This window comes from Convolutriloba macropyga, chromosome 8, assembly GCF_964194025.1.
Source record: "Convolutriloba macropyga chromosome 8, txConMacr16.3, whole genome shotgun sequence".
Classification (NCBI taxonomy): Eukaryota; Metazoa; Xenacoelomorpha; order Acoela; family Convolutidae; genus Convolutriloba; species Convolutriloba macropyga.
Window position 1 is genome coordinate 29450849 of NC_134475.1, and position 14873 is coordinate 29465721.

General features: G+C 34.8%; 1 protein-coding gene across 6 annotated transcripts in view; it reads left to right on the plus strand.

Annotated features, from left to right (window-relative positions):
* The first annotated feature begins 2435 nt into the window (after positions 1-2435).
* LOC142344658 (cilia- and flagella-associated protein 44-like) overlaps positions 2436-14873 on the plus strand; it is a 139135-nt gene continuing 126697 nt past the window's right edge. For all 6 annotated transcript variants that reach the window (XM_075396484.1, XM_075396486.1, XM_075396488.1 and 3 more), the window contains exon 1: positions 2436-3152. In XM_075396484.1, the coding sequence (XP_075252599.1) occupies positions 2485-3152 (668 nt within the window). In that variant the 5' untranslated portion in view covers positions 2436-2484. The remainder of the gene's footprint in view (positions 3153-14873) is intronic.

Genomic DNA, 14873 nt, shown 5'->3' on the forward strand with positions numbered 1-14873 from the left:
CCAAATTTGCCAAAGCAATTTCCTTTCGGACGAGATATTAACCGATTCTGGGGTCCCTCAAGGGGACAAGCTCTCCCCCCTCCTCTTTAGCCTTTATATAGCGGATTTAGCCCCTGTTCTGACTAAAACAGGCTGTGACGTTGTCTTCTATGCTGATGATACTGTTATTGGATCGACAGTTATCGACAGGGTCCAGAATGCCCTGGATGTACTCTCTGTCTATTGTACTGAAAACGATCTGGAAGTTAACGTCGATAAGACCAAATACATGAAGTTCAGAAATGGCGGTAGTTTGGGCTCCTGCGAACGTCTAACTTATAATAATACCCCACTTGAATACGTCAGCAACTTCACTTATCTTGGTATTGTTCTCTCCACGACCTTTACAATTACGGGTCATCTATCTCATTTAAAGAAAAAATCGATGAAAGCCATCAACTCACTGCGAAACAAGGTAAATTTGCAGAAAACGGGGTTTCAAACTGCCTACAGACTGTTGGATGCGGTCATAAAGCCAGTCGCCACCTATGGAGTAACTGTGTTTGATGGGCCGGATGACGCCATTCTGACCCAAGACCACTGCCGGAGAGTGATCGGCTTGTATTGGAAACGATGGGCACGGATATCCAAGTTCTGGGCAAATACGGACCTTATACATCACCTCTATGATGATGATTTTCTCCATTTACAGTCAGCTAATGAGCCTAATAGACGTCCTATTGCTCTTTTCTACATCAACGGTTTGCATCATCTTTTGTGTATTAGATATGATTGCTATGGCCCACCCGACCCTCTGGACTGTGCCTGCAGGCTCTGCGAGGAGCCATTTGTCGAGAAATTTCACCTCCTGTCATGTCCTGCTCTCCCCAACATTCCATTAGTCTCAAGGGTGTTACGCATTTACCATGAAAACTCTGATAACTTGGCCTGTTTTAGTTAAAGTGTGTGTTCTTAATCATAAAATGTATCTACACACGTGCTTTGTAATGATTTGCTTCTGATTTTATACGCCGCGTACGACTATGTACATTGCATCTTGTTTTTCTTATGCTTTACACTTTGTGTGATTTTATTCATTGCTTTTGTATCTTACGCTTTGTTCTGTTATACTGTCTATATAGACGTAATTCACTTCTTTCTCTCTCAAAGAAGTATGTATTCACTTCTTTCTCTCTCTCAAAGAAGTATGTTTTCATCCTCGATCTAGTTTCATCCTCTATCATACTCTATCTAGTTTTCAGCTTTTGGTATCGAGCGCGTGAGTACATCCATCTACAACTTCAGAGACTGACTTGAAAGGACTCACAACTAAAGACGATTTTGATATTTTCACATTCATATTTGTACACTAATCATTTTACTGTTTGCTGTTTCATATATGAGACATTGATTCAACTTCATTCATCAAGAAGTATGTGTACTATGAAAACTATGGTATGAATCTCACAGCTACTGCTTCATCAACCTAGAGATATGAGATATCGGATCTTTTCCGTTTGTGCCCCCCCAGTACGTTATGCTCCCCCCAGTTACAGAGCACGTGTCATTACATAGTAAATCATTATGTAAAAATATTGCACGTGCATCTGGGGGTTGCAAATAATATGCACCCACTAAGCTGGGGGGGGGGGGCACAAACGGAAAAGATCCGAGATATCATACACAGACGTTGCTCCATTCTTGTTACATACTGCTTCACCAACCTAGAGATATCTTACATAGACGACAAGGTAGCACATAGCACTCTCATTCAACAAGCTATCAGATGGTGTGATTTTCGCTTCAGGATAACCTGTTACCAGTTAAACTCAAATTAAATATAAATTTTGTGTGTCTGCATAAATCATTTATATTTATTGTATTTTTAGCGTCAGCTATCCCTATACAATTATATAGTGTTCTCTCTCACGCTGCTAATTTCGCGTTACATACTGCTACAACAACCCAGAGAGATCTTATATCGACGCTGCTTATTTCATCGTGTGTCCTGAATCCGAAACAAATTGTCGAAAAACGTTAAACAAGAACAACACATTTTCAAACAAACACACTTTATCATGCAGCTCACTTTTTACCCCAGTGAAGTGGAAAATCATGCTCTTCAGCTTTTACTGCGACAATGAGTTCCCGAAAAGATTCCCTGTAGATCGCAGTAACTGGGAAAAGATTGAATTCATATCTCCTATGATTGTTACATGCTGTAAATGGTATTTATAAAGAGAGAAAAGAGAGAATAAAAACAGTTAAGTTTTAAAATGCACCTAAAAAGGGCTTGTCAGTGCACCCAAATGCACCCAAAAAGGGATGGCAGTTAGCATGTAACTTGTTCATTTTGCTTGTTCAATTAGCATGTAACTTGTTCACTTTGACATGACTGTCAAACTGGATCATAAAGGGCACAGTGAGAGTGGTATTATAGATTCAGTAGAACATGTAGGATCAATAATTAACTTATTACGCATTTCCAGACTTAATGATTGAATCATGAGTGACGAATCGGTTGAACCAGAGCAACAACAGCTTGAGAAAATTGAAAGTCAGAAAGATAATAAAGACGAAACATCCAAGGAAGGCGACGACGTAGCACCAGAAATTGATAATGAAAATCCTGCTGCAGAAACTGAGAGCCCTACACAGAACGTTGATAATGGATTAAATATACTAGAACAAGTGCAAAATTCAGTCAGTGATGTTATCAATGCTGTTGTAGAAGAGCAAGAAAACTCTGCAGAAGAACCTGTCACCATAGAGGAAAATGCTATTGGTGAGGAGAACGTTGAGCAGGATTCAGAAAACATTCCGGAGCAAGAAGTTCTTGAGACAGGACAAGTTGTGGAAGATGACGCCCTGCAGCCAAAGGATGAATTAGAAGTAGAGAATCCAGATCAGCCCGAAATCTCAGTCGACGACGTTCCACCTTCACTGCAGGACTTGCCCACCGAAGAAGTGCAAGAAAAAAATATCACAGACGCACCAGTATCGACCGAAGTTTCTGCACAAGTTGTTCATTCAGAGCCTACTGTAGTGGAAGCTGATGAAGAAGAATTACTCCATCGAATTCCTGATGACTTCTATTACGATTACCATGAACTAGTAACAAAACCCAAGGTGTCCGAGAATTCGGAAATACCAGAGTCACTTCTCACTCTGCAGTAAGTACCTCATGAGCGCTATTTTTATCAGATTTTTGAAAAAAATGGAACTTTGTTTCACTTTTTGTTCAAAAGTTGTAAGACTCTTCTTCATTTTCAGGGCATCTCAGAATTAAAAATGTGATACATTTTTAAGTTTTCGTTGTACGTAAAGTCAACAACAAATAAAATCTTGCGCATTTCGCTTTTCAAAGCAAAATTTTTTGGTCAAAATTTATATGATTTTTGGACATTGGGACATATTTTTATTTTGTTTTTGGTTGTTTTGATTTTTTTCTGGTTCACAATAATAATGCAAGCGTTGCAAAATATTTATGTATGCTAACCTACAAAGCAGTTGTCTTAACAATAAGAAACCCACTGAAGAAAATAAACATATAAGCGTATTTTTGCTTTATTTTGGAAAAAAGTACTGTTAGAAAGAAACAAAGAATTAATTTCTTCATGCAGAATTGAACATTTTAAATTTGAATTAGCTCAGAAATTTTAAGAATCTAACACAAAATTTGATAGATAAGAAGGATTGCCTAGCACTATAGAAACTGTAACTGTAGGAATGAAAGAATTTAGAGTAGTTAAGAAAGAAAGAATGAAAGAATTTATATCTTCATGTATGATTGAACATTTTGAAATTTAAATTAGCTCAGAAATTTACAGAATTTAAAATAAAAATAGATAGATAAGAAAGCTGACTGGCACTATAGAAATTGTAACATGAAGAGGACAGATAACAAGACGAGATGGTGGACAATGATCTGCCTAGAATTGATGAATAAAAAAACATCACATTAGAAGTAATTGAAATGAAAAGTTGAATTGTAGTCGTAACAAACGTAAACATAAAGATTGCAAAAATGAAATGAGATTGTAGAAAACTCTGCTTTCTGTCGTCGATCATGGGTTGCTACATGTTAACAGAAAGAATCTGGTGTCCTACATACATTATTTTATTCTAAAGCTTAATTTTTGAATTTAAAGATCTTTTAAAAAAATTGGAACTTAAATACTAGGCTTGCGAGATTTTACGATTGATCCCCTACCTACTCCCTTAGCGAGTATGCCTCTACTGGCTCTGCAATGAGCCTCTGGATTCAATTAGTGAAGCCAATCGGTCATGGACCATCTGATTGAGCACAAGCAGCATGGTCAGAAGTAAGTAGAGGTCACAGAAAATTACCCGCAGCTCAAACACTAAATACATACCGTACTAACTCAAAATTTTTAACGAGGAAATTAGTTTTGAATTTTTGATAAAAACCATTCACTTCCTTATATGAGCAACCGATCAAGTCAGGCATTATATCAACTTTTCTTATTTTCTTATACAAAATAGTTGATCGAAATTGAGTAGATGAACGTTGAATTTTTGTTTCGAATTTGGCACTTTTAGCAAATTTAAACAAGAAGAGCGTGTTGAAGAAGAATTATTTTGCAAAGTAAACATACTATTTAAAAACTCATCTGATTGGAAATTGTTAATAGATATTGAGACAAATTTTAACAATTCATGAATATGTAGTTCATACACAGAGGGAATTTTTGTATCAGCGAATATGTCTTCATTAATGTCGGATCGTTTTTGGATGTAGACGAACTCGAGAATTCTCTTTTGAAGCATGAACAAAGATGTAAGTGAGCTATAGCTGAAGCACCCGTAAATTAGTACTTCATATAGTAAAACAGGATTAATATTGCTACGATAATATCAAGTTAGTTATCTTGGGGTATTGTGCCTAAGCTTTGATTTAATGCAACAATGCCTGGATAACTTTCCGATAAATTTCGTTATATGGGTCTGAAAGCAGAGCTTTGTATCAATAAAAATACCAAGATATTTACACTATAAATTTTTTGACAATAATATTATTAAACGCAAACATTGGAAGCACTTTTACCAAAATTTATTTGAACTGTATTGTCTAGGTTTAGCGCTAACTTATTTGCTTTTAACCATTGACTTATTGTACTCAAGTCCTCTTCAATTCCATTTTGGAGGCAGGCAATTGATGTTACATTTGTATGATCTGCAAACAAGTAGTCTTCAGAGCTGTTACAAACATATGGAAGGTCATTTCTATTTATCAGGAGCAATGAGGGACCTAGAAGTGAGCCCTGCGGTACGCCACAATTAATTGGAAGACATGTTGATAACATGTCACAAACTTCCACTCGTTGTTTTCTATCACTAAGATATGACTTGAACCAATTGTAACATGATCCTCGTACTCCATAACATTCTAACTTACGTAACAGAATTTTATGGTCTACCGTATCAAAGACTTTTTTCAGATCAAGAAAGAAATTTAATACTTCTCTCTTATAGTTTGATCTAAAATTTGTGTAAAGCAAGCTACCGCTTTTATCATACTTTGCGTTGCTCTAAATCCATTTTGTTTGCCAGAAAATAATCCAAATTTTTCAAAATAGTTGTATACTCTTTTTTACCCTGCCTTCTCAAAAATTTTACTGAATACTTTCAATAAAGATATAGGTCAATAATTGACGAAATCTGCTTTACAGCCAATTTTAAACAACGAAAAAATTTTTGCACGCAATAAATGTGAAGGAAATTCACCTTGTTCGAAGGATTGGTTATTAAGAGCAGCGAGGAGAGGTGATAGTTCTCGGTTAAACGTCTTTACTATTACATTGCTTATGAAATCATCGCCTGAGCTATTTTGGTTGCCAATCGAATTTCTGAGATCAGAATTTTTTTTGTGACTTCAATTAAAAACATGGACTGGCTTTTAGACGTAAATGTTTTTAATTCATTGTTTTGAACGCTTTTTTGAATCTCACACCTGATATTCGTAAATTGCATGTTGAGTTTTTCGACAATTTTATTCGCTGATAGTTCAGTGTCGTTTTCTAAAATTTCATAGGATTATTAAATGTCATGGTGTATTAACTCCCACAATGTTTATATTTCCGTACAGGAGTGATGGGAAAACTTTCTATTAATTTTTCTATTGCTCTTCAAAAAATTTGTGTCTCTATTTTCTTTTGTTAGTTTTTGATACACCGATCCATAGTACCGTTTAAGATGAATCGGATAATGATCTAAAAAAATTTTTTGATTCAACACAAAAAATTCAGGTTGTTTAATTTTTTGGAAAATGAAATGATCAAGACAAGTTGAAGATTTGTCAACAACTCTAGTGGGTATTGCTTCATTGATTACAAAACCATTACTTGCAATACATCCTTTGTAATTCTTTGTGGGTTTGTTTTCCTTAAGGATGTCAATATTTGTATCACCACAATTTACACAGGGATCTTTTAGACTCAGTAAATGATTCCAGAAAAATATCCAACGTGTCAACAAACTCAAGTTTGTTGACTCTGGCAGCAACAAAAATAGTGAGTAATTTGAATTTATAACTGTTGTTTCATCTTCTAAACACAATGCTTCTTTAAAAAATTGTTGGTTTTTCACATAGTATTGTCAAATTGTCCCTCAGCTGGATCATAACACCGCCACCAGTGTATGCGCGGTTTTTCACACTGTATTCTTTATACCCACAAAGGAGATAGTTTTCATATTCTTTAGAGTCGTTGAGGCATGTCTCTGTACGACACAAAATATCAGGTGAAGACTCAAGACTTGTTACAAGTGCTTCCAATTCCCGATAGTTTTTCTTTAGGTAGCGCACTTTCACATGGAAGACAGACGCATGCTTTACCGTAGTAATTTACAAATGCTTTCAATTACTTTGGGTTCATTTAGTTTTAATTTAGTGGAGGTAAAAAAGCAGCTCCATCGCTGAAGCCACTGTTAACATCATTCATAGAGTACTGTTAATCAATAGCACCTTGATATAGCCCATTTATCTTATATATCATATGATTTTCTTTCCAGACGTAGTAAATATTGCCTTCTTTGGACCAGCAAGAATCGATACGTTGATCTTGTCGCAGAATTTGAAGGAAATTGAGTATATCTTCTGTTATGTCTTCAGGTATCCGAATATGGCTCAGCTCGGGAATAGATTTTAGTTCTTTTTTTCTCAGCAGCTCTATTTTTACAACGAAAAACTTATAATTATTGGTTTCGCTAAGCTACAAAATCTAGATGGTAGGGGATGAGCTATTGAGATGTCATTCAGCTACAATCCTGCTTCTAAACAAGTCCATATCTCAAAAACCATTCTCATTGTTGTTTCAGTTCGCTCCGGAATCAGTTTGCCATCGTGTGTAGTGATAGTTTTTCCAGCTACTCCAGTAATTCTGACATTTTCACGTCGATTGTAAAATTCTAGCAGTTCTGTTTCAGATAGTGTCTTAACATTGAGATTCTCAACGCTGTTTCGTACGTTAGTTGACACAGCGGAAAATTTAGGTGACCTGTGGTGAGAATAGATTCTTATTCCAGTCACTAAGTTGGAAACTAATTAATACATGGCCACAACTTTAACGTGAATACATGGCCAACTTCGCTTGATAATCTTATTTTGAATAGAAAATTAGATCAGTCAGTGGTTTTGCAGTTTAAATTCAGTACCATAAAAATTTTCACGAAGGCAAATTACTACCATTTGCGTTGTTTACTTTAATCGAGGTTGGATTTGAATCAATTTGCCAATTTTTGATTTCAAAATGCAATGGCATGTTATCTTCCGTTGGTTTTTGTTCATTTTAAAGATCAAGTACATCTGTATCTTCTTCGTTTTCATTTTTCGAACTAACTTCTCCAATGTCTTTTCATTGGGTGAGTTGAAGGCAAATCTAGAAGAACTCTCCTCTCTCTCTCTCTCTCTCTCTCTCTCTCTCTCTCTCTCTTTGGGCTACATATCCATGACTCTATGTATTTCCTTCCTAAAATCTGGTCTGGTAATAGTCTCTGATCTTCCCTCGTTTTGAGTGAGTCAGAATTAACTTAAATCTATTAAATAGTCCTTTCGAATTGGGCGACCAATGGTCATGTGCTTCATGGGAGTTTGAGCGCTTAATTTAGCACGGTAACTATTGTCGTCACAACTGATTCCTCTTCAATCAGTTTTCAGGCTGAAATCATCAAATTGAAAAGATTTCAGTTTGCACTTGGTACACCATATTTGGATATTTACTTTTTTGATTTGGATCAGTTTAGGATCTATTACGTCCCCTACCCCAGCTTAGTGGGTACATAAGTTGTGCGCCCGCAGGCGCTCATGCTTTTTTTCTTAGTAATTACGCTGTATTACAACACAACATAATCTGTAATTGGGGCATAAAAACACGAGGGGGGGGGGGGGGGGGGGCAGAATAGAAACCAGTTTTGTCCTGGTAAAATTTTGGTGGTTTTTCTCTGTTTTTCTCTATCTTGTTTTAAAAATTTGTAGGTCATCTCTTTCAAATCGGTTTAAAAATTGGTGTCATTATTGTTGACTATTTTTTTGGCTCTCCTGGTTCAACAAAAATATATTTTGAGTAGTTTTTAATTGTTTTCTGTATTAGTAGTTTTCTGTAACCTCAGCTTATGTAAAAAAGCAGCCCAAAACCTTTTTCAGTTTGACAATATTTAATTATACAAATTTTTTGATGAATAAAAAGTATCGTTTTCAGTCCATGTAGATCATAGATTTTTATTTTGCAGAGTTCAAAGTTCCATGTAATTTTGTAGTTTTTGTTGCCGATCGATCTGTTTTTAAGTCGATTTTATGCTATTTAAAATTCAGAACTTGTATGTTTAATCTGGCTCGGCGTAATTGCACCAACTGGAAGATTTTATGACACGGTCGGTATTTTGTACGGTCATTTCAGTATAAAGTTGGGACCGTTTCTTGTTTTTCTATACCTCTGAAAAACCTTGTGTCCTTAATATGTTCTTCCAGTTTCTGAGCAGTGAAAAACGAATCCAAAAATAAAGGCGTTTGAAATGACTGAGAACTCAAGGAATTTTTTAAGGAGTTTTTTAACGAAAGTTTTAATTATTAATTTTATTTTTACTATTTGTTTTCTGATTTGGTTGAAATTGTTTCTGATAACTCCTTCTAGATTTTATCTAATTTTATTAAACTTTTCAATTTTTAATTTGTATTAAAGTGGTGTAAATTTTGTTAGGCGTTTCAGTAAACTAGAAATGCTCCCTGATTATTACTTCTAATACTTTTTTAAAAAGATTGACTGAAAATCATTTTTTTAAGTATTAGACGTTTGACGGGCTATCAAAAGTTATCAACAAACAATAAAAAAATATAGCAGAAATTGACATAAAATTCGCCAAGCCATGATGATGTTGGTAACACTTTTTTGTATCTTTTTTAATAAAAAGTTAGGTTTCGATTGGGTGCACATATTGAATTTACATTTTGCCAAAAATTGTATTCAACTTTCCTCTGGTTCATCTGAAGATTCTCAGCCTCAAAATCTTTATCGCAACTCAGATTTTAAAAAAGCAGTTGAAGTCTCTGCTTCAACCTGTATGGAATAAATTTTTTTGTGACTCGAAACCCTGCAGCTGCGACAGCCTTCCCTATGCACTGATATGATTCCTTGTTGATGCCAAGTGCGAACGCGCGAGCAATCTGAGCCACTCACAGAATCATGCCATTTTTTTAATATTTACTGTCCTAAATCGAAGCAAACGAATGTTAGGAGGTTTGTCCGTGAACCGATTGCTTTTTTAGTGTATTCTGAGCTCAAATGTGCTTTATTTTAATTTTTGTGTACCATATTTTTGAACCCTTCTTTTTGCGTGGTTAAAAATTTATTCTAGAAAGGTTAATCGATCATCTAACATATTTTAATTGATCCGTTTCTCAAAGAACAGTTGGGCTTAATTTTTTTGCATTTCTTACTTTACTAGGCATCGTATATTATTAACTCCAACTCGAAGTCAGCAATGGCTGTGTTGAATTTTTTTAAGTATCATTGTATTAAAGTTATTATGCTGAAGCTCATCAGAATCAATTAGATTCGGATTTTAGTCTGAATTATCCAACAGTTTTTTAGTCTGAATTATCCATTGATTTAAAGCCCAAAGCTGTTCGTTATAGCCTTTAGAAAATGCATCCAATTTTCCGCTAATTTATTTTTTTTTGTCTTTTTCTGTGATTGATCCCTATATGGAGCTGTTAACAATTTTTCTCGTACGTTTTCTGCATTTTTTTTGTCCGACCTCTTGTATCAAAGGAAGGAACTATATGCCAGCTTGGCGTTTTTTTGCACCCATTTTAAGCCCCTGATATATCAGAGGAAGACATGAATTTTATGATTTGATTAATAAAGTTCTCCCTTTTTCTACAACAATTTGAATTCTATGAGCACTCTGTTTTATTGTTCCGACCCCCACTTTATTGGGGAGGGGGGAACTATATACTCAACTGGGTTTTTTTTGTTCAGTCAATTTTGGCCGATCGATATATTCATCGTAGAGAATTGTGAGTGGTATCTTTAAAAAGCCCGTCCGGTGTAGAATACGGAATTAAAAAGATTTTTTCGATTTTCGTTATTTACAGGGAGTTATCGAGGTTTAAAATTTTGTGAACATTCGATTGTTTTTGTTCACATTTTCATTAATTTTTGTTAAAACTTGGCACAATTTCGCTAAAATAATTCAAAATAAGTCAAAAATTTTTAACGGCAGAGTGTTTTGGTTACCGTTAGAGATAGAAGAGCGTTGCTAAATTGTTTGAGTGGAGTTTTTTTGGCTAAAATTTTTGATAATAGATTTCAAAATTCAATTTTTTTTCATCAAAAATGGCACAAAATTTGGTTTTTTGGGCCTCTTTGTTAAAGTTTGCCGGACTTAGTGACCTAGAAACCTTAACACAGACTCCTTAATCTCAAAAAGAGCGCTAGTTGCAATTAGATGGCGTATGAAAGTCTTCTGGAATCAAGAATTTGCCGTTTTGTGCAGGTTTAACTCGATAATTATACAAAATGCTTTTTTTTCAAAATTTGAAGAATTCCACTCAACAATTGGTCTATTTCGCAAACACGTGGAACACTTGGTCAGTTTGCTGGGCGCCCGACAAAATCAGGGAGAGGTTCGATAATATCATGGATTTTTAGAATCAGAGACTTTTTGGTTTGTATTTTGATGCTGCCTGTTTGATTCTGCCTTACTAGGCATCGTATACTATTAACTCCAACTCGAAGTAAGCAATGGCTGTGTTGAATTTTTTAAGTATCATTGTATTAAAGTTATTATGCTGAAGCTCATCAGAATCAATTAGATTCGGATTTTAGTCTGAATTATCCAACAGTTTTTTAGTCTGAATTATCCATTGATTTAAAGCCCAAAGCTGTTCGTTATAGCCTTTAGAAAATGCATCCAATTTTCCGCTAATTTATTTTTTTTTGTCTTTTTCTGTGATTGATCCCTATATGGAGCTGTTAACAATTTTTCTCGTACGTTTTCTGCATTTTTTTTGTCCGACCTCTTGTATCAAAGGAAGGAACTATATGCCAGCTTGGCGTTTTTTTGCACCCATTTTAAGCCCCTGATATATCAGAGGAAGACATGAATTTTATGATTTGATTAATAAAGTTCTCCCTTTTTCTACAACAATTTGAATTCTATGAGCACTCTGTTTTATTGTTCCGACCCCCACTTTATTGGGGAGGGGGGAACTATATACTCAACTGGGTTTTTTTGTTCAGTCAATTTTGGCCGATCGATATATTCATCGTAGAGAATTGTGAGTGGTATCTTTAAAAAGCCCGTCCGGTGTAGAATACGGAATTAAAAAGATTTTTTCGATTTTCGTTATTTACAGGGAGTTATCGAGGTTTAAAATTTTGTGAACATTCGATTGTTTTTGTTCACATTTTCATTAATTTTTGTTAAAACTTGGCACAATTTCGCTAAAATAATTCAAAATAAGTCAAAAATTTTTAACGGCAGAGTGTTTTGGTTACCGTTAGAGATAGAAGAGCGTTGCTAAATTGTTTGAGTGGAGTTTTTTTTGGCTAAAATTTTTGATAATAGATTTCAAAATTCAATTTTTTTTCATCAAAAATGGCACAAAATTTGGTTTTTTGGGCCTCTTTGTTAAAGTTTGCCGGACTTAGTGACCTAGAAACCTTAACACAGACTCCTTAATCTCAAAAAGAGCGCTAGTTGCAATTAGATGGCGTATGAAAGTCTTCTGGAATCAAGAATTTGCCGTTTTGTGCAGGTTTAACTCGATAATTATACAAAATGCTTTTTTTTCAAAATTTGAAGAATTCCACTCAACAATTGGTCTATTTCGCAAACACGTGGAACACTTGGTCAGTTTGCTGGGCGCCCGACAAAATCAGGGAGAGGTTCGATAATATCATGGATTTTTAGAATCAGAGACTTTTTGGTTTGTATTTTGATGCTGCCTGTTTGATTCTGCCTTACTAGGCATCGTATACTATTAACTCCAACTCGAAGTAAGCAATGGCTGTGTTGAATTTTTTAAGTATCATTGTATTAAAGTTATTATGCTGAAGCTCATCAGAATCAATTAGATTCGGATTTTAGTCTGAATTATCCAACAGTTTTTTAGTCTGAATTATCCATTGATTTAAAGCCCAAAGCTGTTCGTTATAGCCTTTAGAAAATGCATCCAATTTTCCGCTAATTTATTTTTTTTTGTCTTTTTCTGTGATTGATCCCTATATGGAGCTGTTAACAATTTTTCTCGTACGTTTTCTGCATTTTTTTTGTCCGACCTCTTGTATCAAAGGAAGGAACTATATGCCAGCTTGGCGTTTTTTTGCACCCATTTTAAGCCCCTGATATATCAGAGGAAGACATGAATTTTATGATTTGATTAATAAAGTTCTCCCTTTTTCTACAACAATTTGAATTCTATGAGCACTCTGTTTTATTGTTCCGACCCCCACTTTATTGGGGAGGGGGGAACTATATACTCAACTGGGTTTTTTTGTTCAGTCAATTTTGGCCGATCGATATATTCATCGTAGAGAATTGTGAGTGGTATCTTTAAAAAGCCCGTCCGGTGTAGAATACGGAATTAAAAAGATTTTTTCGATTTTCGTTATTTACAGGGAGTTATCGAGGTTTAAAATTTTGTGAACATTCGATTGTTTTTGTTCACATTTTCATTAATTTTTGTTAAAACTTGGCACAATTTCGCTAAAATAATTCAAAATAAGTCAAAAATTTTTAACGTCAGAGTGTTTTGGTTACCGTTAGAGATAGAAGAGTGTTGCTAAATTGTTTGAGTGGAGTTTTTTTTGGCTAAAATTTTTGATAATAGATTTCAAAATTCAATTTTTTTTTCATCAAAAATGGCACAAAATTTGCTTTTTTGGGCCTCTTTGTTAAAGTTTGCCAGACTTAGTGACCTAGAAACCTTAACACAGACTCCGTAATCTCAAAAAGAGCGCTAGTTGCAATTAGATGGCGTATGAAAGTCTTCTGGAATCAAGAATTTGCCGTTTTGTGCAGGTTTAACTCGATAATTATACAAAATGCTTTTTTTTCAAAATTTGAAGAATTCCACTCAACAATTGGTCTATTTCGCAAACACGTGGAACACTTGGTCAGTTCGCTGGGCGCCCGACAAAATCAGGGAGAGGTTCGATAATATCATGGATTTTTAGAATCAGAGACTTTTTGGTTTGTATTTTGATGCTGCCTGTTTGATTCTGCCTTACTAGGCATCGTATACTATTAACTCCAACTCGAAGTAAGCAATGGCTGTGTTGAATTTTTTAAGTATCATTGTATTAAAGTTATTATGCTGAAGCTCATCAGAATCAAGTAGATTCAGTGTTTTAGTCTGAACTATCCAACAGTTTTTAGCCTGAATTATCCATTGATTTAAAGCCCAAAGCTGTTCGTTATGGCCTTTAGAAAATGCATCCAATTTTCCGCTAATTTTTTTGTCATTTTCTGTGATTGATCCCTATTTAGAGATGTTAACAATTTTGCTCATACGTTTTCGCAATTTTTTTTGTCCGACCTCTTGTATCATGGGAAGGAACTATATGCCAGCTTGGCGCTTTTTTGCAGCCATTTTAAACCCCTGATATATCAGAGGAAGACATGAATTTTATCATTTGAGTAATAAAGTTCTCCCTTTTTCTACAAAAATTTGAATTCTATGAGCACTCTGTTTTATTGTTCCGACCCCCACTTTAGTGGGGAGGGGGAACTATATACCCAACTGGGTTTTTTTTTGTTCAGTCAATTTTGGCCGATCGATTTATTCATCGTAAAGGATTGTGAGTGGTATCTTTAAAAAGCCCGTCCAGTGTAGAATACGGAATTAAAGATTTTTTCTATTTTCGTTATTTACAGGGAGTTATCGAGGTTTAAAATTTTGTGAACATTCGATTGTTTTTGTTCACATTTTCAGTAATTTTTGTTAAAACTTGGCACAATTTCGCTAAAATAATTCAAAATAAGTCAAAAATTTTTAACGGCAGAGTGTTTTGATTACCGTTAGAGATAGAAGAGCGTTGCTAAATTGTTTGAGTGGAGTTTTTTTTGGCTGAAATTTTTGATAAAGATTTAAAAATTCAAATTTTTTTTCATCAAAAACGGCACAAAATTTGGTTTTTTGGTCCACTTTGTTAAAGTTTGCCAGACTTAGTGACCTAGAAACCTTAACACAGACTTCCTCATCTCAAAAAAGAGAGCTAGTTGCAATTAGATGCCGTATGAAAGTCTTCTGGAATCAAGAATTTGCCGTTTTGTGCAGATTTAACTCGATAATTATAAGAAATGCATTTTTTTTCAATATTTGAAGAATCCCACTCAACAATTGGTCTAATTCGCAAACACGCGGAACACTT